This window comes from Halichoerus grypus, chromosome 3 (assembly GCF_964656455.1).
Source record: "Halichoerus grypus chromosome 3, mHalGry1.hap1.1, whole genome shotgun sequence".
NCBI classification, from domain to species: Eukaryota; Metazoa; Chordata; class Mammalia; order Carnivora; family Phocidae; genus Halichoerus; species Halichoerus grypus.
This window is the reverse complement of record NC_135714.1, coordinates 89565224-89590669: the sequence shown is the minus strand read 5'-3', so window position 1 is coordinate 89590669 and position 25446 is coordinate 89565224. Positions and strand designations below refer to the sequence as shown.

The 25446-nt window shown below is 43.8% G+C and overlaps 1 protein-coding gene across 3 annotated transcripts; it reads left to right on the top strand.

Annotated features, from left to right (window-relative positions):
- The first annotated feature begins 3489 nt into the window (after positions 1-3489).
- On the top strand, positions 3490-16488 carry CASP6 (caspase 6). Of its 3 annotated transcripts, none has more exons than XM_078069069.1 (8): positions 3493-3905; positions 6179-6373; positions 9626-9668; positions 10219-10345; positions 10767-10843; positions 12570-12745; positions 15077-15236; positions 15863-16488. In XM_078069069.1, the coding sequence occupies exons 4-8, from the start codon at positions 10230-10232 to the stop codon at positions 16099-16101; spliced, it is 768 nt and encodes a 255-aa protein (XP_077925195.1). In that variant the 5' UTR covers positions 3493-3905; positions 6179-6373; positions 9626-9668; positions 10219-10229; the 3' UTR covers positions 16102-16488. The 3 variants fall into 3 exon arrangements, with proteins under 3 accessions (XP_035953951.1, XP_077925195.1, XP_035953953.1); XM_036098060.2 differs by having other exon boundaries at positions 10199-10345; XM_036098058.2 differs by lacking the exon at positions 6179-6373 and having other exon boundaries at positions 3490-3905; positions 10199-10345.
- The last annotated feature ends 8958 nt before the right edge of the window (positions 16489-25446 follow it).

The following is a 25446-nucleotide window of genomic DNA, read 5'->3' as shown; positions in this document are numbered from 1 at the left end:
ATTAGTATGGACTCATGAATATTTCTTTTAGACTTTGGGTAATTTTATTGCTCAAATTGTTCCAGCTCGGCTATTGGGAGTTATGTCAGGTTGGTTCCTGTGTGTCTTTAATGTGCCCCCATCCTTTTGATTTTTGAGCACTTCCATACTTTCTGGTAAGAAAGTAGGAATGTTGCTCTGGGCTCCTCTTGTATATTTCCAGCACTAGAATCAGCCTCTTCTCCAAAGAGCACCGGTTCCTGTTATTGGAGAATGGTTTCTAGTGGAACTTAGAAACCAATATCTGGGTGCTGGATGTGCTCATTGCTCTTGGGGTGTCACTGCTGCTAGACCCTCCCAGCAAACAGAGCTAGGAAATACGTATGTATGTTAACCCATGTACAATCTATAATGATTTCTGTATGTGTGTGTGTGTGTGTATGTATATATATATATATATATATATATATATATATATATATATATATATTAAGCTGAGCATGAGTTCTTACTGATATCTTCACTTGAATCATGTACCACAGGGCATGTATTTAGATTTTGAGAATGGTATTTTCCCTATCCGTAGAATAAATTCATAAAAAAAAAAGCAAAGAGAAAACCCCAAAACTAGATTTCAGCAGCTCTCTGCAAGAAATACAACACTGATATTTTTAAATAAAACTATATTGCCTTCAAATAATGCCTATGTCTTTAAAACCTTTTGACACACTTCTTCCAGCAACAGATAAGGCTGTATTCATTTCATAGGTGGAGAAACTGAGGCACCAAGAAGCTCTAAGGAAGACAGAATTGAAATAGGACAAAAGCAAATTAAACACATCTGGAACAGGCTTTCCTTCAGTGAACCTGTAAACTAGTAATATTAATTAAAAAGTTGTTTTCTTAGCTTCTAATTTCCCCTAAGATGAAAATGTGGTATTTCTGTCAGTATTTATAGAAGTACAAGATTATCAGGAAATCAAAATGTATATTATTTTATCCTGGTACAAAACAAGAATAACATCTAACAAAATGAACACAATGGGGTCTCTATAAAAACAACTATTTAGTAGACTGACTTCAGTAACTTTGGGGTAGAATGAAACCTATTAGGTAAGATTCTTCCACATATATTTCATTGCATTGCTCAAATTCACAGATATTACTTGCACTATATTCATTCGGGTCTTGTATAATGACTTGTTACAATAATTGAAGTAGCCCCTTTAGTTTGCTGTTTTTCCTCATGGCTTAACCTTACAAAACCAGCCATTTGCTCAAATCATAAAAGCAAGAATGAGTTAGTGTAACCAGTATACAAAAAATAACTAATAGTTACTAATAAAAATAACTAAAACTGGATCAGTAGTATCCTCTTGGCATATAAGCCATAGTGATGTTAGGTTTTTTTGCCTCAGGCTTATAGGTTTCCAAAATATCCTTTCAAGTCTCTTTGCTGACAACTTTACAAACCTTTTCTTAAGTGTAGGAGTCAGGATAATAGAAATCTAACATTTCTGTGATTTATATAGGGAACACCAGAAGGTTTAGTGGGGTAAACTGAAAAAAAAAAAAAGATCAAAATTTGAGGATTATCTCTGAATTTTATTCCATATGTTTCATTTCTAGGATAGATGACAGCTAAGACCTTCAGTTTCAGTAAGTTCTATGAAAGTGACATTCGAGCCATCTGTCAAGTAACTTTCAGTCTTTAGGATCTCTTAATTATTTTAATAATACGGATTTGCTTTAGATTCTTTTTTTCTTCTTCTTTGAGAAGGTAGGATTGGTAGGATTCTAATTAGTCTATGTCAGTGCACATGAGTGTGCAGTTGAATCACTGGATTCTGGCATAAAAACACCTACTGGGCCCCACCCTCAGCTCCTCATTCAGGAGATCTGATTCTATAGGTTCCAGAAGTTCGCATTTCTAGTAAGTTCCTAGATGATGTTGATACTGCTGGCTTAGAGACTACAGTTTGAAAACTGGTCTAGGTAGTCTTCAGTAGCTAAGAATAATGTACTGAAAGCTTACTGTGGGCCAGGTACTATTCTAGAAGTTTGACAGTTAATGTCTCCAAATTTGAGTAAGCTTGGTCCCCATTTTACAGAGAAGAATTTGAAGCTGGGGGAGATTGAGTTGCATTACTTGTACAATGTCTCAGAACTAAGAAAATGGTGGAGCCAGGGTTAGAATCTAGGCAGCCTGTTTTCCAGTCCTAGTCACTTACCCATTTTATTGGGATAGCTATTGCTTTAAAATGCTAAAATCACACATTTATAATTCTGAAATAAGTATCTCAAAATGCTTTGTACTTATGTCTTAAGATAGACAAAATCTTACTTTAAAATATAACCACATGCATATGCTATAAAAACACAATTTTCTGAGATTACAAGATACTTAGGGGGGGAAAAGGTAACAAATTCCTTATATCTGCTCCTTTCAGGTAAGTGGGTCAGCTGTTCCACGCCTATAAAGTGAGTGTTTTCAGGACTCAAGCAGAGGAGACCCTGAAAATTAGGCAAAAGGACAGGAAGTTCTGGTGGTCAGATAACACGTTCAAACTGGACAAAGTCCAGAGTGCGAATGCTGAAATCCTGGATCTCATTCAATGGATAAATATTTACTGAGCACCTCCTACATGCTAAAGCAACTGTGCCAGGTAATGGGGAAACCAAAAGAAGGCCAGTCCTTTCAATGAGCTAAAGATGGTGGTAACAGAAGCCAGGCACTGTTTTAAGTAGTCATTTCACTTAATCGTTACAAAACCATATAAGGCAGAGAATGTTATTTCCTGTCTTAACTACAGAATAAGTTACTAAAATAGATTTCTGAAATATGCATACAGCGAAATGAACAGTAGTAAATGACATGGGATGAGGAAAATCCTGATTTCATATTCTAGTTAATGACCGAGCACGCGTGGGAAAAGTTATCACGTTAAATTTTATTTTTGTCTCCCCAATAGGATAATCTGTATATTAGACGGATTTTTTGTACTTATTTTAACGTATTAGAAATGATGCCTTGACACATTTTTTCTCAGTCTGAAGATGGTTATTTTTTCAATGACAAGGCCCATAGAAGTTAGAAAAGATGAAGCCACCTTTCATCCGAACTTGAGTTGTTCCTTGAAGCAAATTTACACAATAGCCAACCACCCCCTAAGGCGGAGCTCGGTTAAATGCAGCCTTGAGCGCCCCGCCGCGCCCAATTAGCGCACTGGTCGGGCATTTTATGGGTGAGGACGACAGGCTCTGGCTCTAGAAGTCTTCACCTGTACACTCCGAAGTTCGGGCTCCGAATTTCTGCATGATTGCTTCCCCGAATTAACTTTACCTATGAAAGCCAGACTTAAATCCTAGGGTTGCCTCCAGTTTTACTTTGCCCCGAATTCCCCAAAGAGAATTGAAGAGAAATTACAGGTCCAATAAAGTAACCGTCACTGGGGAAGGACTGCCCGTGACACAGGAGAACACGACACCCTCCACCTTGGAGGCGGTCGGGAAGCGCGAGCCCTGGAGGCGGGGACTGCGAGCCTCGGCTCCGCACAGGTGCTCTGAAACGGCCCGCCGTGTCTCCTCGGGGTGGCAACCGGCATAACCCGAGGGCCGGGCTCGTCTCCGGGCGCCAGGCGGACGAGACCGCGTCCCTCGGCCCTCCCCGGGCGCTCTGGCCCCTGCGAGCTCCGGAGTGAGGGGCAGGAGCCTGAACTCGGCGGGCGGGAGGCACCGAACCGAGGCGCGCCTCCCACCCACTCCCGGGAGCGGGCGGCGGGCTGCGGGCGGTGCGGAGGCGGCGGAGGAAGGGGCGGGGGCTTGCGGGCCCCCGGCTGCAGGAAGGGGAGGTCGCCTGGGCGTCGGCGCTGCGAGTGGGGACGCGATGAGCTCCGGGCCGCGGCTCCGCGGGGCTCGCCCTGCAGGTAGGCCGAGGGGGCGGGGGGGGGGCGCCGGACAGCTTCCCGAGGGCGGCGCGGGGCGCGGGCTCTCTCTCTGCTGGGCGGCCCCAAAGAGTTGCGGGTCTTGGAGGGAAGCGCTCAAGTCCGGTGGGGGCAGCTTGTCAGCTTTTTGGTCTAGAAAACCAGCCCAGAAGTTCGCCGCCGCTCGGTGCGGCCCCGGGTAGCGGCGCCCGGCGCTGGGGCATGCCCCGGCCGCCTTTGTCCTCCGGGCGCTTGGTTATCCCTTAAACCTTGGAAGGCTGGCCGGGCCGGGGCTGGCGCCCCCCCGCGCCTGCTCTTTTGGAACTTTCGGAAGGTGGATCTGGTTTTGTTTTCTATTCGTGAGTTAAAAGTAGAAGTGGTTGCATGCATAATGGAAGCATAACCAGCCCTCAGGAGCGCCCGACAAGGGCCCCTGGTTATGCCCCTACTTGACTTGGGGACAAAAACCAGGCCTCGGCGGGCTGGGCAGCCCCAGTGTCTCTCCCACATCCACGACTGTTTGTGGATTTGAGTTGAAGCCACATCTTTCTCTACAAAATAACGTCTAAACGTACGTTTAGAACTCTCTTCCCTGTCACTTACTAATTGTATCACTGATAGCTTTAGAAAGTTGGAGCCTGGCCATAGTAAAAAAAAAAAAAAAAAAGGAAAAAGTTTGAAACTAGCGGTTGATGCAGAATACCTTGTTTCAGAGCTTTTTGTTCCTTGCTGCATGAAATCAGGCTTGCCCCTGAGGCAAGTTGTAGAAGTCACCTTGGCCGTTCAGGGAGTGGCCTTGCCCTGGACGGACTGGGCAGGGTCCGGTGGCCACTCCCATTTTGGATTCCGTGGTGGGGGGAGGGCAGCAGGGGCAGGGCTCCAGGATGCCGACCACTAGTCAGGGCACTTGCCCCACTATTCTTTTTATTCTTTCCTTTTCCTACCTGCGTCCTTCCTTTTCTCCACCCCACCCCCTTTTGAGTGTGTTCTAGGCCTGACATGGCTTACTCAATATAGGATTATTAAACAGATTTTTGATAAGGAAATATAGGTGGGTTTTCATAGGTACTGCAGTGAATGAAGACGATGACCGTGGTTAATGGAGAAGGTTGGAGAAATGAACACTTAGTTTAGGAAGGGAGCTGGCCTCTCTGGTAGGAGGGGTTTAACTTGGTGACCAGAGTGCAGAGATTTGGAGTTTCCAGGCGGACCTGGCTTTGAATCCCAGCTTCACTGCAATGTCGTTGGACAAGCCTGGGGTACTGTCTCTGTCTCTGCCTCATGGGCTGTGGAGCTGAGGGCCAGAAAGTCTGGAGTGCCAGGCCCTCAACAAATGTGAGCTGGCAGGATTATCTGGAGGCATTATCAAATTAAGGAGAGGAGAAAAAAGGAGTGATTAGTTTTGTAAAAATTAAACTGGTTCAAGGAGCAAAGAGATGGCAGGTGCATCATGGTGAAAAGGAAAATTGCCTAAATCAGAGGCAAGGAAAAGTGAAAAGAGGTCAAGAGACAAGTTTAATGACAGAACCATTTTTGAGAAATAGATTGCAGATGCATAGGAATTTACAAATCTGTTATTTACGGTATCTCCATTGAAATTTACTTTTCCCATGAAGACAGAGCCCTTTACCCTTGTAGGCAGTTCATTTGTATTCCTGCCGTGTAATGATGACACGTGTTAAGTGCGCCCTTCCTGAAAGTTTGTCTGCTGGGGACATACAGCCTAGAGTGACCACAGCGGAGTCACAGTGTATTATGTATATGGAACCTGGGACAAATTTATCAACTCTAGTACAGTTTTGGAACTTAGGTTCTAACAGCTGTGTCCATCGCTTTCTGTTCTGATTGTACAGACTGCTAGAATAGAACCTGGCCATTGACTAGCCCCTGCGGGACGCAGGGTGCACGCTAATACCAGAGCGGGCTTTGAGCTGGCAGGGGTCCGAACTAAAGTTCTCAGAGCCCAGTTTCTTTCCGCATCCATGGTGTTACGAGTAACAACAAAACACTTTTTAAAAATCCCTCAGAGGTTGCTATATCTGTTAACTTTGAAACTGAATGTTATTTTAGGTTATCTGGAGCTACCTGAAACTACTATCTTTCCTATATCCAGAGGTCACGTCTAAGCTGAGGGCAGGGTTTGAGACCATCCAGATGCACAGCTGAAATTACACCTGGCCAGGAGGAATGGTGCAATTCCTTCCTTAGACTATAAAAAATCAGTATTTTTCTTTTGCATGGATGTTATTAATTTACATATCTGTGTCCCATATTAGCCTGAGAGAAACTCAAGGACAATTCTCATTTATATAAAAAAATGAATTTTAAAGACCCGATCGAGTGTCCATCTCCCAATGCTTTCACCCTTGATGACTTGAGTTAGTTTGGTGACCGGCCACTCGGCACAGCTTCCATCCGCTACACTTGATGCCTTCGGCTCGCTAACCGATGTGGAGCAAAAGCCAGAAGAGGTGAGCTCCTGGGTCTGCTCCTTTGTGCGCCATGTTAGAGATCAGTGCTTTCTTAATTGGGCAGGTTTTGGGGGAATGAATGAGGGGACTGTCCTTCACACGGGGATTGAATGTGTTTAGTTTGAGATGTTCTATTTCTTTATCATTATAACTGGTTTAAAGATAAAGACGTGAAGTTATTAAAAGGAGGTGGATCCTGGACCACTTTTGAAAATAGAAGGCGAGAAAATTCCTCTGCCTTAGTAGAGCAGTGTGGAGAGTAGGAAGTAATCCCAGTATTTGGGGTGCGCAGTAGGAAGTATTCAGGATAGAGCAGTGTGGGGAGGGAGACGAAGTTTCCTGGGTAGAACTGTGTGAAGGAGGAAGTCTCCCCAGAAGAATGGTGTATGCAGTGAGGAAGTATCGCGGGTGAAGCGACGACTGGTGGAAGGTGTCCTAGTAGAGAGGTGTGTGCCAGGGAAGTATCCCAAGTAGTGCACTGTCTTATGAGGCAGATTCCCTGTAGAGCAACACGGGGAGTATAATCTCTGGGAGAGCGGTGTGTGGAGTAAGGGCTATTCCAAGTAGAATGATGTGTGGAGTAAAAAGTATCCCAATAAAGCAGGAGTTCAAAGGGCAGTATCCCCGAGTAGAGGGAGTCTGAGTAGGAAGTACTCCCCAGTAGAGCGGTGTGTGGAGCACAGGGTATCCCGACAGGGGCGTGTGGAGCAGGAAGTAGGCCCGCAGCAGCATGTAGAATAGGAAGTGCATTTGGTAGAGCAGCGAGTGAAGTAGGAAGTCTCCCGGGGGATCCCCGCGCGTACAGGAAGGAAGTGTGCCCGCAGGGGGGAAGTGTGCCCGCTGGGGGGGGGGAGTGTACCCGCAGGGGGGGGAGTGTGCCCACCGGGGGGGGGTAAGTGTGCCCGCAGGTGGGAAGTGGAAGTGTGCCCGCAGGAGGGGAGTGTGCCCACAGGTGGGAAGTGGAAGTGTGCCCGCGGGAGGGGAGTGTGCCCGCGGGAGGGAAGTGTGCCCGCGGGAGGGGAGTGTGCCCGTGGGAGGGAAGTGTGCCCGCAGGAAGGAAGTGTGCCGGGGTGCAGCAGTGGCTGGTGGGAAGTGTCCCGTCGCCCCGCAGAGAGGCGAGCGCGAAGGAAAGCGCCCTTGGGTAGAGCAGAGTCTTGGCAGGAAGTGTTTCCCGTAGGACACGGTGTGGAGAAGGATCCCAGGTAGAGCAGAATGTGGAGACAGGATCCCGGGCGGCACGAGGAGTGTGCTCTCCCCTCCAGAGCAGCTGTGGTGTAAAAGTTTCTGTGTAAAGCAATTTGTGGAGTAGGAAGGGTAGGATGTAGGCTCAGGTGAGCAGCTTGTGGCATAGAAGTATCCCCGGTAGGAAAGTGCGTAGAGAAGGACGTATCCTTCACAGAGCAGGGCCTGGAGTAGGAAGTATTCTGGGTGGAGTAGTTCGTGGAGTAAGAAGAGTAGAACGTACTCCTCGTAAAGTAGTAGGTGTCCCGGGTCGATCAGTGTGTGAATGGTAAGCCTTTCGGTAAGACAGCGCATGAGGTACGAGGTAACCTTGGTAGAGCAGCGTGTGGGTGACAACAGATCACCCACAGAGCAGGGTGTGGAGGAGGAGGGGTCCCCCAGAGAGCAGGCTGGCTTTAGGAGACATACAGGGAGAGCAGTGTGTGGGGCAGGAAGAAAACCTTGGGAGACTGGGGAGGATGCTTTAGGGAGGCTGCTCTTGACTCCTCAACTTTGGTATAAAAATCACCTTGTGAAAAATGCAGATTTCCCCTCCCCTGGGATTCTGATTCTGTAAATCTGGGTTAGGATCCAGGAATGGACATTTTATCACCCAGGCCAGGAATTGATGCAGAAATTGATGAGAAAAACTGAGTTAGGGTCTACTGGACAGCAGAGGGCCTTTGTGGGGTCCTGGCTCGGTGTGGATGCTGGGTGGATTCCAGGAGGAATAGGCCGAGAGTGATGGTGAAGGGCACGGAGTCGAATCCCATCCTCTCCCTCCCAGGGCAGATTGCTGTTGGTGAGGGGGTGTGAGGCTAGAAGAGTCGGGTGTCAGGGAGAGAAGGGAACGGGACCCTCCTGGTTACAAGGTGATGGGTGGGAGGGTCTGTCGTGCTTCCTTTGGTGACTTCAAGGGAGAGGAGCATCTTGCTATACTGTTAATATTTATTCCTTCCCTTCCCTCCCCTCTGGGCTGTTAAGTTTATGAGGTAAAAACAGTCATAGGTGTCTGGGCCTTTATTGTAGATGATGCTAGACTGTGCTGTCCAGTATAGAAGCTACTGGCCACATGTGGTTACTGAATTAAAAATTGAGTTCCTTAGCTGCACAAGCCCCATTTCAAGTGCCCAGCAGCCACCTGTGGCCCGTGGCTAGCACGTAGGACAGGGCAGGTGCAGAAGGATTCCATCAGCAGAGAAGGTTCTGTTGCACGGCACCGCTCTAAGGGAAGGGTCCAGTGAAGGGTGGCCCAGAGGACGGGGAAGTCTGATCACGGGTTGGGAACAGAGGATCCCCATCATGGGATGGGTTGTAAGTGCAGGTGTGTCATTTGGGAGATCTAAAATTTAAGCCTTTGCCCTTGGCCTTTCCCTGCTCCAGACTTCTACCTCTTCCAGGTCATAGGGTAATCCAGTATTATCCACACACTGTGTTTCAGTTTTCCTGTGTTTTTAATTCCTTCTCGGTTATAATGAATATCTGTAAAAACATTTTCTGCAGAACAATTCCGTATTTCATTTGCGTTGGTCCATAATCACAGAACTGTGTTACTGTAGGTATATTTTGCAATGAATGCATTTGCATAATATTTTCTCCATTTCTCTTGATAATACTTTTTCCTATTTTTCAAATAAGACTTCAGGGTGAGAAAGAATTGAGCTGTTAATTTATAGTTCACTTATTATTAAGTAGTTTCCCTTCCTTTTTCTCATTTTCATATACTTTTTAAGATTTTATTCATTTATTTGACACAGAGAGATAGCTAGAGAGGGAACACAAGCAGGGGGAGTGGGAGAGGGAGAAGCAGGCTTCCCGCTGAGCAGGGAGCCCGATGTGGGGCTCGACCCCAGGACCCTGGGATCATGACCTGAGCTGAAGGCAGACGCTCAACCGAGCTACCCAGGCGCCCCCATATACTCTGAGTTTTAAACCAAGCAAAACTTGAAGGACTTAGAGTGTGGGAGGCCTGCTGTGTTTTACTGCAAGTCAAAAAGTAAATTAACAAAATTCAACTTTTTTTTAAAATAGGTGAGGAACAAAACATGACAGAAACGGACGCCTTCCATAAGAGGTAAAAATGTGCACTTTCCTAATGAAGGCCTCTTCCTTTGCTGATCATGATCAGTCTGTAAGAAGCAAGAAGGGCAAGAGGGAGCGAGTCGAGCTGAGAACGGCACGTGTTAGCATTGGGACAGGGGGCTCGTCGACCTGTGCATTGGTTGCTGCCCTTGGTCGTTTCTGGACCTACAGTGATGTTCAAAATATCTAGTAACTGGTGTGGTGCACGCCCTGGAGCCAGAGCTGGGGCCTGGGCAGGCTGTTGTCCCTGGTTCCTGGATCCTGGAGAAAAGACGCCCCTGGAAGGACTGGGGGTCGGGGTGCTCAGGATGGCTGCCGTTTACCAGTCAGTACAGAAATATTTCGGGGTTTTCCTTACCAGTACGGCTGCGAGGCTTTCCCAGAGCACAGCAGAAGCATGCCAGCCTGGCAGACACACAAACAGCAGACCTTTGTCTACCTTCCACATTGATCTTGGGCTTGGAGGAGCTCGTTGTTCAATAGGACTTAAAGTGATTGTTGTTTAAAACTTTTCATTAACAGTGAAATATTTGATCCGGCAGAAAAGTACAAAATGGACCACAAGAGGAGAGGAATTGCTTTAATCTTCAATCACGAGAGGTTCTTCTGGCATTTGACGTTGCCAGAAAGGCGGGGCACCAGCGCAGACAGAGACAATCTTAGACGCAGGTACTAGTTTTACCTACCTGTCAAGAGGACGGGATATTTAAGTGATACTTATCAAAACTTGTCGCTACTGAGGAAATAACAGAGCAAGAGTATCTGAGGCTGGGCCTCACTTGGGCACAGGGTCCCTTGAGACCTTGCCTGAATTTTCTTCCTAACCCTGTTCTGTTAAACGTTAACAGGCTCTGCATAGTTACGTACATATTTGCATAGCAGATGGCAACATTCTAACTTGAATCAGTTATGAGTAAAACCTTGCCCACTGTGGGTGATCAAGGAAAACCATCATTGTCATCTTTCATTTTTTCTTTCCCCCTAAAGGTTAATTTATAGGTCATAAAAACCTGTATAGATGTACTCCTAGTAAATAGAGGTATGTGACAACTTTGAATAGCTCCTAAGCTAATATCCAGTTTATCACCAGGTTTTCAGAACTAGGATTTGAAGTGAAATGCTTTAATGATCTTAAAGCAGAAGAACTACTGCTCAAAATTCATGAGGGTAAGTAGTTTCCTATTTATCTTCTGAGGGGATTGAGCATCCTATCTATAAAAGCATCCAAATACTTAGCTGTGTTGTAAAAAAAAGTCTTAGCAACTAATTTAACATGGGTTACAGGTTTGGTTGTGCCCCTCTGCTTGGGTGTTACCCACCAGATTCAGAGACTCTTGCAAAGTATTATGCCTCCAAAGTTTTTGTTTAGCATATACCACTCATTCCAGTCTGTTACTCTAGAAATGAATGAAATGACCTTCTCATTTGGGAATTAAGTCTAAAACGCAAATACTACAAATGCTGGGCAGTCATGTTTTAATTGACTCCTTCCATACCCAAGTTTTTTACTGGCTTCAAAATATTGTGGATTTATTTAAAAAATAATAATTGTGGATTTACATATATTGTCTGAGTTTCTACATCACTGTGCAGTAGGTAATCTAACTTATGTTTATCATAATTACTGTGTGCCATGGGTTTTCAAGTCATTTGCAATGGACTATTATATTTATGTATTTAAACTGCAGAGCTTTTTAAAATTTGAGGGGTAACTGAAAAATAACATATCAGTTTCAGGTGTACAACGATTCAATATTTGTATACGTTGTAAAATGTTCACCAGTGTCCTTACCATCTGTCACCTTACAAAATTACAAAAAATTTTTCTTGTGATGAGCATTTTAAAAATTTAGCCACTTTCAAATATATAATATAGTATTATTATAGGTGCTACACTGTATATTATATCCCCAGAACTTATTTTATAATTGGAAGTCTGTACCTTTTGATCCACTTTACCTCACCTACCAGCAATCACCAATCTGTTCTCGATCTGTAGGTTTGGTTTTTTTTAGATTCCACATACAAGTGAGATCATACGGTATTTGTCTTTCTTGGACGCCCTTAAAATCCATCCATGTTGTTGCAAAGGCCAAGATTTCCTTTTTTATGGCTGAATAATATTCTAGTGTGTGTGTGTGTGTCTGTACAGATCTACACATCCATATATATGTTTATATCCCATTTTCTTCCTTCCTTCATTCACTGATGGACACAGGTTCTTTGCACGTCTTGGCCGTTGTGCTTCAGTGAACATGGGGGATGCAGGTGTCTCCAAATTAGCGTTTTCGTTTTTCGTCAGTAAATACCAGAAGTGGAATTGCTGGATCAAATGGTAGCTGTATTTTTAATTTTTTGAGGAACCTCTGTACCAGACTTCTTTAACCTGTAAATCATTTTAACTGGCTGCTTAGCAGGTTTTCTGCTTTGCTTGCGGTCAGTGCTGCAGCTGTAGAGTGAAGCTGCCATGCTCACTGGGGGTGCGGCAGCCCCCAGGAGCCCCCCCAGAGTAGTTGCGGGGGCTTTCCAGTTGGCTCTCAGAACCTCTCTGCTCAATGACACTTTTATTGCCACAATCATCCCATTATGTTTCCCATGTCACTGTAGGAAAGCTAATGAAATTTGTTCAAACTCTTTGAACTTTTCATAGGTTTTTAAAAATCAGATACAGTATGGTATAAATTATTCTGTTTGATTAAAGACTAGGTTGTGTTTCATTACATTTTAGTATATGTGCTGCCGAAGCGAGCACTGTGTTTCATTACATTTTACATTTATTGTAATAAATTTTCCTCCTCCATCATATGTAACTTTATTCTCGTATTAGTAAACTGAATTTTTATATGTACATAATAAACATCTTATTTCTCTAAACTTTTGGCGGCCTTTATAGCGTCAACCGCTAGCCACACAGATGCCGATTGCTTTTTGTGTGTTTTCCTGAGTCATGGCGAAGGCAATCACGTTTACGCATATGATGCCAAAATTGAAATTCAGACATTGACTGGCTTGTTCAAAGGAGACAAATGCCAGAGCCTAGTTGGAAAACCCAAGATATTTATCATTCAGGTAAGATTGATTATATTACAATCTTAATTGTAAAGTCCATGGTTTTGCACACGTGATTATAAAGAACTAAAGCCAATTTTGAAAGTAACTCTCCAATAATTGGAAAGGCCCTTTTGGCTTCCCAGCCAATCAGAGTTGCAATTAATAGTAATTCCTATTAGTAGTAATTCCTTAACAAGGAATAAATAATAAAGATTATCAGTTTATTAATAGATTGACATTTGAAAGGACTTAAAATAACCAACATGCCACACTCCAGCCGGGCCCAGCATCAGGTGCAGCTACCAGAGGAAGGGTCTGTGTTGGAAGAGACTGCAGGGAGGCCAGTGGGTACCTTTTCCCCTCAGCCAAACTGGTATTAGGGATAAAAATATGTTTGGCCCTGAAAGATCTCATTTGGCCCATCAGTAAAGAATCTGAACAGTGTTCTAGTGCAGCAGTTCTGTATTTCCATGAACGGCATGGGGGCATGGCCACATTCCACCTGCCATAAAGCCTTGAGGGGAGGGAGCAGGGGGTCTCTACGAAGTTAAGGGTGATCCATGGTTTCTTTTTGGGACAACTGCCTTGGAGTATCCATCACATATGGGTGGAGTTAGAGCTCTAGAACTTAAGACAGGCAGCCTGGGTTGGAGAAATACATTTGAGAGTAATGAGGAGATGAATGGTAATGGCAGCCATGGGAGTAGATGAGTTTACAAGTATAGCTTGAAAGACGAGTGCAAAAAAGAACTGAGGGACAGCAATGAGCAGAGGAAAGATACTGAGGGGGGTGGCCCAGCGAATAGGGGAAAAATCGGGGAAAATAATGACATGATTGCTTCATGAAAAGAGTGGCCAGCCCCGTCAAAGACAACAGAATTAGAAATAACTAGCGAGCTACTACGCAGGGATAGCCACAGAGGAGGAAAATGTTTTGCCCAGTTATCTCTCTGTGCCTCCAAGTCTTCATCTGTGAAAGGGGATAAAAGAGCACTGCCTCATGGGGTGGCTGTGAGGATGAACGACCTAACAAATGAGCACACTTGGAACAGTGCCTAGCCCACGCAAGCCCTCCGTAAAGGCTAGCTCTCAGCTGACTGCAACTGAGGTGGCAGGTGAGAGCATCAGAGTCTAGGTGTTTTACAGGAGATAGGAAGACAGTGGAAAGTAAGTTCTGAAAAGAAGCCTAATGATATGAAATAAGATTAAAATCTCCCTGTAAAAATGGAATTTTTAGGGATCTTTAACTGAAATCACTCACGACTTTTTTCTTTCAAAGCTTGTAAGTTTTGGCAGCACTTTGTGCCCACCGGTCCTGTCTCCGTGCTTTAATAAAACCACCTTTTGCACAATAAATAAATAGCTTATAACTCTTCAAGCATTTCAGAATGAGGGTTGCATTTAAAATACCACTACCAAATCTTATTAGGTCACTGTATTAAGTGTCCTAGGTCCGCCAGAACAAAGTACACAGCCTGGTGCTTAAACAACAGAAATTCATTTTCTTACAGTGCTGGAGGTTAGAAGTCTGAGATCAAGGTATCAGGTCTCCCTGGCTTGGACGTGGCTGTCTTGTCCCTGTGCCTTCACATGGTCTTTCCTCTCTGCATGTCTGTGTCCTAATCTAAGACACCAATTATAGTAGATTAAAATCACAATAGACCTCCTTCTACCTTAGTTACCTTTTTAAAGGCCATTATCTCCAAGTACAGTCACATTTGAGATACTGAGCGTTAGGACTTCTACCTATAAATGGGAGAGGGTGACAAAATTCAGCCCATAATAGTCATTTAAGAGTAGAAATTACGTCAGCCTTTGTGTGAGTCCGGATTAGCGGAGAAGAATTTGAGACTTCACTCTGAAGCCCAAGCAAAAAGAAAGGGCACAGTAAAAGATGTCTTCACGGGTCAGGTGGTGTCCTTTTGACAATTTATGGCAGCAGCTGGGCAAGCAGAACCCAATCGGGGCATATATTCCCTGGTTCACTATTAACACAAGGCAAAGACCAGAGCTTTTAAAGAAGAGGTGCATCTTGGTGCTATAGCGTGGTTATTAATCCAGAAAAACCTTTAAAACCACAGAGGCTTTCTCCTCCATAGCATACCTTTCAATCAACACAATTTGGTGTACAGTTGAGGTTGCCAGTTTTTTTGAAAACCTTAATTAAAGGTAGGCAAAAGCGGTCAGCTTCATTTGCTCCGAAACCGGACGTGGTTTCCGAAGTAGCTATAAAGTGGCTTGTGTTGCTGACATGACGGTGTGTGAAATGACACATTCACAGTAAACACGAAGCACCGGGAAGAGGAGAGGAGGTAAGACAGGAAAGTGGGTTTCCTCCTTGTCTCCTAGGCGTGTCGGGGAGACCAGCACGACGTGCCCGTCATTCCTTTGGACGTGGTGGATCATCGGACGGACCAGCCGGAGGCCAACATCACCGAGGTGGACGCGGCCTCGGTGCACACCCTGCCTGCCGGAGCCGACTTCCTCATGTGTTACTCTGTTGCAGAAGGTGGGTGGGTGTTTCATACAATCAGAATTGGCTTCCCTGACTTGAGTTCCTGTACGTTTCACCTGAGCTTAAGACTGGTGTTTCTGTCGGACACCGCGATTTGATCCTGAAGTTCAGTCTTAGATTTCTTTGATCACATGGCACAGGGTGATCTCTGAAGTGTAGAGTGACTTAATAGAAAAATCATTCCTGAGAACCGTGTTAGGTTACAAGTTATATTGAATATGAGCTGCCTGTTTGTTATCAGTTGACTGTGATTGATAGTGTCATGATAACATTCCTGGAAAGCTTTGTTGAAAATACTTCTTTGACTACCGTGTTCCTTGCTCATGCAGCAAACTACGTTTTTCTTTCCAATCTCGTGTCAGAATCACTGCCTGGTTACTGTCGTCTTGGGAATTTTTAGGAAATGGAGGAAACTACATAGAATTAACCCCATTTTTATAAAACTATATAAATTAATCCCTTTTCCCATATGAGACTAGTCAACCGAGAAAACTTCTGAAACCGTCAGGGGCACATCTTAAGAATTCAAGAATTTTTGAGCACTTATATTTCTGTAATGGTGCATTATAAACTCAAAGTAACTGAAAGCCAAAAAACCCTGCCCTTTTCCTTCCTTTTAGGTTATTTTTCTCATCGGGAAACTGTGAATGGCTCATGGTACATTCAAGATTTGTGTGAGATGCTGGGAAAATTCGGCTCCTCCTTAGAGTTCACAGAACTCCTCACCTTGGTGAACAGGAAAGTTTCTCAGCGCCGAGTGGACTTTTGCAAAGACCCTAATGCAATTGGAAAGAAGCAGGTTCCCTGCTTTGCCTCAATGCTAACTAAAAAGCTGCATTTTTTCCCGAAATCTAAATGATAGGAACTATTTTGTTTTATGAATCTATTTTCAAAACAGATTTTCCATCTTTTTATATCAGTAAATATCACTAGGTTGAAATTTATGGTACAGCAATTTAAAATGTCTTAAAGGTTTAACGAGAACTTTAAAAAATAATTCATATTTGTATTAGACATGGTGAAAGGGTTTGATATATGTGAAATGAAATCCTCAGGGAATTACTATAAAAATCCATAAGCATTTGTAATACTTGATTTTATAGTAAATCACAAGGTTACTCAAAATACTTGGCTGATTTAACTTGTATTTTGTTAGGGTTTTTAATAAAAGTTTTATAATGTTTTTAAAGGTTTTTGAAACCCAAGAATTAGTTGTTTTCCCTTAATAAAATATTTGAAATTCATATTTTAAGTTTTCTAATTCACATTCATTTGTATAACTCAGAGTAGATTTGTTTTACTTGGTCATACAAATTCATCTACATATGGATTTCCACTTTTTAAAAAGAGATTTTATTAGAGAGAAATCACGAGTGGGGATGGAGGGGCCACATGAGAGAGAGAAGCTGACTCCCCGCTGAGCAGAGAGCCCAATGCGGGGCTCCATCCCAGGACCCTGAGGTCATGACCTGAGCCAAAGGCAGACGCTAAACCGACTGAGCCACCCAGGCGCCCCTGGATTATCACTTTTTATACAGGACTTCAACTCTTAAAAAAAAAAACTCTTAAAAAAAGCCTTTTTGGAAAGATATACTATGATCATGGATTAGAGGAATTAGTAATATTAAGATGTCCATACTTCTAAACAATCGACAGATTCAGTATCATCTCTATGTAAATACCAATGGCATTTTTCACAGAACTAGGAGAATCCTAAAATTTGTATGGAATCACACAAGACTCCAAATGGCCAAAACCATCTTGAGAACAAAAAAGCTGGACGTATCACGCTCCCTGATTCCAAACTATAATACAAAGCAATAATAACAATATGGTACTGGCACAAAAACAGATTAATGAAACAAAATAGGGAGCCCACAATCATATAATCTTTGACAAAGATGGCAAGAACAAAGCGGGAAAAGACAGTCTCTTAAAGGGGCACCTGGGTGGCTCAGTCGGTTCAGCATCTGACTCTCGGTTTCAGCTCAGCTCATGAGCTCAGGGTCACGGGATCAAGCCCCAGTCGGGCTCTGTGCTTAGCGCGGAGTCTGCTTCAGATTCTCTCTCCCTCCCTCTCAGTCTCTCTCTCTCTTTCCCAAATAAATAAATAAAATCTTAAAGTCTCTTCAATAAATGGTGCTGGGAAAACTAGACAGCTACATGGAAAAGAAGAAAACTAGGCCACTTCTTACACCATATATAAAAATAAAATCAAGGGCGCCTTCGGCTCAGGTCATGATTCCAGGGTCCTGGGATCGAGCCCTGCATCGGGCTCCCTGCTCAGTGGGGAACCTGCTTCTCCCTCTCCCTCTGCCTGCTGCTCCCCCTGCTTGTGCTCTCTCTCTCTGGCAAATAAATAAATAAAATCTTTCAAAATAAATAAAAATAAAATCAAAGTGGACTGAAGACTTGAATGTGAGAACTGAAACCATAAAACTAGAAGAAAATATAGGGTAGTTAGCTCTCATACACTGGTCTGAGTACCTGCCCTCAGGCAAGGGCAACAAAAGCAAAACCGGACTATATCAGACTAAAAGCTTTTATACAACAAAGGAAACCAACAAAACAAAAAGGCAACCTACTTAAAGGGAGAAGATATTTACAAATCAGGTATCTGATAAAAAAATACTGAAATTATATAACGAACTCATTCAACAACACGAAACAAACAACCCAATCTGAATAAAAAATGGACAGAGGACCTGAATAGACATTGTTCCAAAGGAGAAATACAGATGGCCAACAGACACATGAAAAGATGCTCAACATCCCTCATCAGGGAAATGCAAATCAAAACTACAATGAGCTATCACCTTCACACCAGTCAGCATGCCTAGTATCAAAAAAAACAAGAAATTCCAAGTGTTGGTCAGGATGTGGAGGAAAGGCAACCCTCGTGCACTGCTGGGGGGAATGCAAACTGGTGCAGCCACTGTGGAAAATAGCATGGAGGTCCCTCAAAAAATGGAAAATACCATATGATCTAGTAATTCCACTACTGGGGTTATCAAAGAACACAAAACCACTAATTAAACAATATGTGCACCCCGGGGCACCTGGGTTGCTCAGTCGTTAAGCATCTGCCTTTGGCTCAGGTCATGATCCCAGGGTCCTGGGACCCAGCCCCGCATTCTCCCTCTCCCACTCCCCCTGCTTGTGTTCCCTCTCGCTGCGTCTCTGTCAAATAAATAAAATCTTAAAAAAGTGTGCATCCCTATGATCACTGCAGCATTATTTGTAATTTGCTAAGATACGGAAGCAACCTAAGTATCCATCAATAGATGAATGGATAAAGAAGATGTGGTATATTTCGTGCTTTGCAGTTTTCGTTTTGTTTTAACAAACCAAAGGTCTGTGGCAACTCTGTACTGAGCAAGTCTATTGATACCATTTTCCTAACAGTATTTGCTCCTTTTGTGTCTCCTATTTTGGCAATTCTCATAGGTCAGACTTTGTCATTATTATATTTGTTACGGTGATCTGTGATCTTTGAGGTTACTATTGTAATGGTTTTGGGGTGCCGTGAATAAGTCCCATACATGACAGCAAACTTAATAAATGTGTGTGTTCTCATTGCTCCACCGACTAGGCATTTTCTCCCCTCCTCGGCCTCCCTATTTCCTGAGACACAACTCTGAAATTAGAGGCCACTGTAGGATTATTCACTGGCCTAAGTGTTCAAGTGAAGGGAAGAGTCACAGGTTTCTCACTTAACTCAAAGGGTAGAAATAACGAAGCTTGGTGAGGAAGGCAGGTTAAAAGCCAAGATGGGCCAAAAACTATGCCTGTTGTGCCACGAGCCAAGTTGTGAATGCAAGAAGTTCTTGAAGGAAAGTAATAAAACTACTACTCCAGTAAATACGGGAGTGATAACAAAGTGAAACAGCCTTATTGCTGATATGCCCAGAGTTTGAGTGATTTGGATAGAAGATTAAACCAACCACACCATTCCCTTAAGCCAGTTAAAGCTGAATCCAGAGCAAGACGCTAACTCTCTTCAATTCCATGAAGGCTGAGAGAAATGAGGAAGCTGCCAAAGAGAAGGTAGAGGTTGGTTTGTTCCCGAGGTTTAAGGAAAGAGGTTATCTCCATATGTCAAAGTGCAAGATGAAGCAGCAGGTGCTGATGGAGAAGCTGACAGTTCTCCAGAAGATCTAGCTAAGATAATTAGTGAAGGTGGCTACACAACAGATTTTCAGTGTAGATGAAACCGCCATCAGTTTGGAAGAAGATGGAAGAAGATGCCAGCTAGGACTTCCATAGCTAGACAGGAGAAGTCACAGTGCCTGACTTCAAAGCCTCAAAGGACAGGCTGACTCTCTTGTTAGGGGCTAATACGGCTGGTGATTTTTGAGACCAATGCTCACTTACCATTCGGAAAATCCTAGGTCCCTTCAGAATTATGCTAAATCTACTCTTCCTCTGCTCTGTAAATAGAAAAACAAAGCCTGGATGACAGCACGTCTGTTTACATCACGGTTTACTGAATATTTTAAGCCACTTTTTTTTTTTTTTTTAAAGATTTTATTTATTTATCTGAGAGACAGAATGGGAGACAGAGAGCATGAGAGGGGGAGGATCAGAGGAAGCAGCAGACTCCCCGCTGAGGAGGGAGCCCGATGTGGGACTAAGCCACTTTTGAGACGTACTGCTCAAAGGAAAAAAAAAGATTCTTTTCAAAATATGACTGCTCACTGACAATGAACCTGGTCACCCAGAGCTCTGATGGAGATGTACAGTGAGATTAAGGTTTTCAATTCTGCTAACACAGCATTCATTCTGCAGGCCATGGATCAAGGAGTCATTTCAACTTTCAAGTCTTAATATTTAAGAAATACATTTTGTAAGGCTGTAGCTGCCACAGACAGTGATTCCTGATGGACCTGGGCAAAGTCAACTGAAAACCTTCTGGAAAGGATTCACCATTCTAGCTGCCATTAAGAACATGCGTGATTCATGGGAGAAACTGATTCCCACCCATATGGATGACTTTGAGGGGTTTAAGACTTCAGAGGAGAAAGTAACTATAAGAGGGTAGAAACAGCAAAAGAACTGGAATCAGAAGTGGACCCTGAAGATGGAACTGAACTGCTGCAACCCCATGACAAAACTTGAACAGGTAAGTTGCTGCTACTTAGGGATGAACAAAGCAAGTGGTTTTTTGACAGGGAATCTACTCCTGGTGAAGATGCTGCGAAGACTGTTGAAATGACAACAAAGGATTTAGAATATTACACCAACTTAGTTGATAAAACAATGGCAGCGTTTGAGAGAATGGACTCCTAATTTTGAAGTAAGTTCTACTGTGGGTAAAATGCTATCAAGCAGCATCACATGCTACAGAGAAATCGTTTGTGAAAGGAAGAGTCAATCGGTGCAGCAAACTGACGTCACTTTTTTTTTTTTTTAAGATTTTATTTATTTATTTGACAGAGAGACACAGCGAAAGAGGGAACACAAGCAGGGGGAGTGGGAGAGGGAGAAGCAGGCTTCCTACTGAGCAGGGAGCCCGATGCGGGGCTCGATCCCAGGACCCTGGGACCATGACCTGAGCCGAAGGCAGACGCTTAACGGCTGAGCCACCCAGGTGCTGTCATTTTCTTATTTAAAGAAATGGCCACAGCCACCCTGACCTTCAGCCACCAGCACCCTGATCAGTCAGCAGCCATCAGGCAAATCCCTCCACCAACAGAAGAGTAACAAGTCACTGAAAGCTCAGATAGTTAGTATTTTACTTATCAATGAAGCATTTTTTATTTAAAAGTCAGTACAGTTCATCCTTGAACCACACAGGTTTGAACTGCACAGGTCCACTTACATGAAGATGATTTTGATCAATACAGTACTATACGTGTATTTTCCTTATGATTTCCTTAATGTTCTCTTTAACTTATTGTAAGAATACAGCAACATAATACATATAACATACAAAGTAGGTGTTAATTGACCATTTTATGTTATCACTAAGGCTCTGGTCAACAGTAGGCTATTAGTTAAATTTAGGGGGGAGTTGGGGCACCTGGGGCTTAGTGGGTTAAGCATCTGCCTTCGGCTTAGGTCATGATCTCAGGGTCCTGGGATCGAGCCCCCCATCAGGCTCTCTGCTCAGCGGGGAGTCTGCTTCTCCCTCTCCCCCTGCTCATGCACGCACACTCTCTCTCTCTCTCAAATAAATAAAATCTTTAAAGTTTAAGGGGAATCAAAAGTTACACAAATTTCCAACTGCACAGGGGGCGGAATCCCTAATCCCCGAGTCGTTAAGGGTCAACTGTACATTGCTTTTTTAGACATAATGCCACAGCACTCTTAATAGACTACAGTAGAGTGCAAACACAATATACTGGGAAACCAAAAAACTCATTTGACTTATTACAATATCTGCTTCACTGCGATGGTTTGGAACCGAATCCGCAGTATCTGAGGTATGCCTGTAGAACACACACAATGGAATATTACTCAGCCATTAGAAAGAATGAAATCCTGCCATCTGCAACAACAAGGATGGACCTAGAGGGTATTATGCTAGGTGAAATAAGAGAGAGAAAAACACTGTATGATCTCATTTATATGTGAAATCAAAAAAAAACTGAGCTCACAGATCCAGAGAACATCTGCTGGTTGCCCGACAGGAGGGGTGGGGGGATGGGCAAAATAGTGGAAGGGGATTGAAAGGTACAAACCTCCAGTTATAAAATAAATAAGACATGGAAACAAAATGTACAGCACAGGGAATATAGTTAATAATACGTAATACTATGTATTGTGTGGTGACAGATGGCAGCTAGATTTATCATGGAAAACACTTCATTGGGGCGCCTGGGTGGCTCAGTCGTTAAGGGTCTGCCTTCGGCTCAGGTCATGATCCCAGGGTCCTGGGATCGAGCCCCGCATCTGGCTCCCTGCTCGGCGGGAAGCCTGCTTCTCCCTCTCCCACTCCCCCCGCTGGTGTTCCCTCTCTCGCTGTGTCCCTCTCTGTCAAATAAACAAATAAAATCTTTAAAAAAAAAACAAAAAAAAAAACACTTCATGATGTACAAAACTTCTGATTCACCGTGCTGTACTCCTGAAACTAATATAACATCAGTGTTGTAGATCAACTACACTTCAATAACAAATAAACCTAACATTTAAAAAATTGCCTTCAAGAACTGCTGTATGGCATTCTGAGGAAGAAAGACAAAACACACTAAATTCTTAGTGTGGGCTAACCACCTGTGAATCGGAATCCATCGCTCTTCCACGCTAAGTCGCTGTACCCTGTCCGGCAGTCATCAGTCCCACTCACAGGCCTTCGTGTTAATGGAATAACAGATGTTACTTTCAAGATTCCATGCTTACTCTTTTTTTTTTTTTAATTTTTTATTGTTATGTTAATCCCCATACATTACATCATTAGTTTTAGATATAGTGTTCCATGATTCATTGTTTGTGCATAACACCCAGTGCTCCATGCAGAACGTGCCCTCCTCAATACCCATCACCAGGCTAACCCATCCTCCCACCCCAAGATTCCATGCTTACTCTTATGATCTATAAAACTGGAGTAACTTTGTTAGTAGCCTGCCAGAGGCTGAAGATGGTAAAATGTTTGCGCTTTGAGGACTGAAACTTACGACTTGCTAGTTCAAAAGCAATCATTTTGGGGGCACCTGGGGGGGCTCAGTCGTTAAGCGTCTGCCTTCGGCTCAGGTCATGATCCCAGGGTCCTGGGATCGAGCCCCTGCATGGAGGCCCCTGGTGGGGCTCCCTGCTCAGCAGGAAGTCTGCTGTTCCCTCCCCCCTCGTGCTCCCCCTCATGTTCTCTCAAATAAATAAAATCTTAAAAAAAAAAAAAAGCAGTCATTTGCATATACCCTTTCAGCTGTGGCTCGAAGAGCATGCCAACTAGATGCTCGGTGAGCGGGACGTGTGTACCCGTGTGGGTCCCGACAGGGCCTACCACGTGGCCGCCACTGTGGCTCCACCTTCCAGAGCCTACAGACTGCTGACTACAGAACTGCTCCTCAGCTCACCTCATGGACACTGGCCTGGCCCTCTAGGCAACGATGACACAATTCTGCTTACCTAAGAGAGAGGAGCCAATGTTATTAAAAAGCTCTAAAAGCAAAACAAAACCACTTTTTTCCTTGAATGTGATCAGTTGACGGGTTCATCTGAGTAACATCCTCTTATTCAGATGCAGGGAGATCGGTGGGTACCAAACCCACCAACTGCGGTGACATTATCTGGGTACCAAAATGCCATCAAATCTGAGCTATGGAAGTAATCGGGACACAACCGAATTTTAACAGTTGTCTCTAAATAAGACAATATTTTTGTAATAAAATTTAACATGTAATGTTTGGATTCCTTTAATTTTGGTTCCAATCTGTTTGGACTTACAACTTGGAACTGAGTAGAAAGAGCACACTTTGTTTATATTCCGAGTTAACTGATCCAGCAAGTTTTAACATAAACATAAATGGGACATATGTCCCCTTTAGAGAAACTACAGTTTAAATATTAAAAAGGCTGGAGTGTCCTGCCTCTTATCACTGAGTTGTCCCCTCGGGACTCAGAAATGAGGTCCACCAGTCATAAAGTACAAGGTGACTTACACACAGTCCCTTATCTGAAGAACTAAACTCTGTTTTACTTCCAGTAGAAAGATACAAATCAAAGGAAGCTATCTTTTCTAAGAATTCGTTTTTCACATGACGAACTTTCTGAAGCCCTAAAAACATAGTATTCTTTGCTAATTATCTTTCATATTCACATTTAGGGGTCATCCAAATTTTTCTGTAAAAAGCCAGCGAGTAAATACGTGAGGCTTTGCGGCCACACTGTCTCTGCTGTAACCGGTCGGCACTGTGGCTTGTGGGGCAGAAAGAGCCGAAGGCAACACGTAAACGCGCACAGCCGACTTCCAGGAACGCTGCACTGACAAAAGCAGGCGTACACACATGAGTTTGCCCGTGTCTGCTCTGGTCTACCCCATCTTCCCAGGTTGCCCGTAGACTACCTGCAAGGATTCAGAAGCCATCCTTTCTACTCTCCCAGTCTAGACTCTGCCCAGCGCCATACCTGAAAATGCCCAGGCCTTTCACCCGTCTTCCTGGGTACCTAGCATGAGCCAGGCATTATTCCTGGCACTTGGGATGGGTCCATCAGTGAGCAAAGCAAACAACAATCGCTGTTCTCCTGGAACTTCTATTCAGGTGTGACATTTACAGAGCAGCTTAGATGAGGCATGTTCAAAGTATTTTATCTCACTTCACTCTCAATAAGGTGAATGGTATTTTACACTTATTTCAATGAGGAGAGGTCAGGTTTGTTGCCTTAATATCTCCAGCTGGTTAAGTGGCAGAACCTGCCTGACCCTAAAGCGCACACACTTTCTATCCCACGCTGGATCTACTCTGCTGTTTTCCATATTAAATCCAGAATCCTGATTCCATTTTCTGACTCCATCCTCCCAGTCCAACCTTGTTTCAAGAAATCTGCTCCTTTTCATTGTATATCCTCTGGAGAAATACTCCACCAATACAGAGCCAAGACCCAGTTCAGGACCCCCGTCCCTCCCATGTTAGATCCCTGCCTGCAGTGCTTGCCCCTCTTTCCAAATTCCACCCAAAAGGCAAGGCCCACCCTTCCCAAGCGGTTCTCTTAACTTTGATTGTACTGATGGTCTTGTCTCTCCCTGGGAATAGAGTTCAAAGGCAGAACATGTCCTAAGGACTCGGCATAATGCTTAATCTGGTGATATTCATTATAAAAACATACTAGTGCATATTCTTAGCTTAGTAATAAGACACCAAAATGGAAGTAATTCAAAATCTCCATGTTGCAGAGACACTGAAGCAAACAGCAAGTGGTCACTGTGTGCTATTCCAGGTAAGGTGAAGGAAGTTTGAATCTGATTCGACGGAAAGATAAACTCTGAAAACACTGGGGGCTTTGGAGTGGTTTTTTTAAATAGCAAATCTCTAATATCAGGCCCTTTCTGGCCCACAGGCCGTGAAATCCTGGACAATGGACTAAATACCATTAGTTGTAAATGCACAAAGATTTATCAGCTACTATGAGCAGGTGCTGAAATCTGGCTCTGTGCACTTGGGCCAACTAGCCTCTCCATGCCTCCATTTCCTTATTATTAAACTGGGATTAAAAATAGCTACTCTCATAGCATTATAGGATTACAAATAATATATCAGTACTTGAC

Coding starts and splice junctions, on each gene's coding strand:
- CASP6 (XM_036098058.2), top strand. CDS start 3,866: ATGAGCTCCGGGCCGCGGCTCCGCGGGGCTCGCCCTGCAG. Junction 3,906..9,625: donor CCGCGGGGCTCGCCCTGCAG/GTAGGCCGAGGG, acceptor TTTTTAAAATAG/GTGAGGAACAAAACATGACA. Junction 9,669..10,198: donor ACGGACGCCTTCCATAAGAG/GTAAAAATGTGC, acceptor TTTCATTAACAG/TGAAATATTTGATCCGGCAG.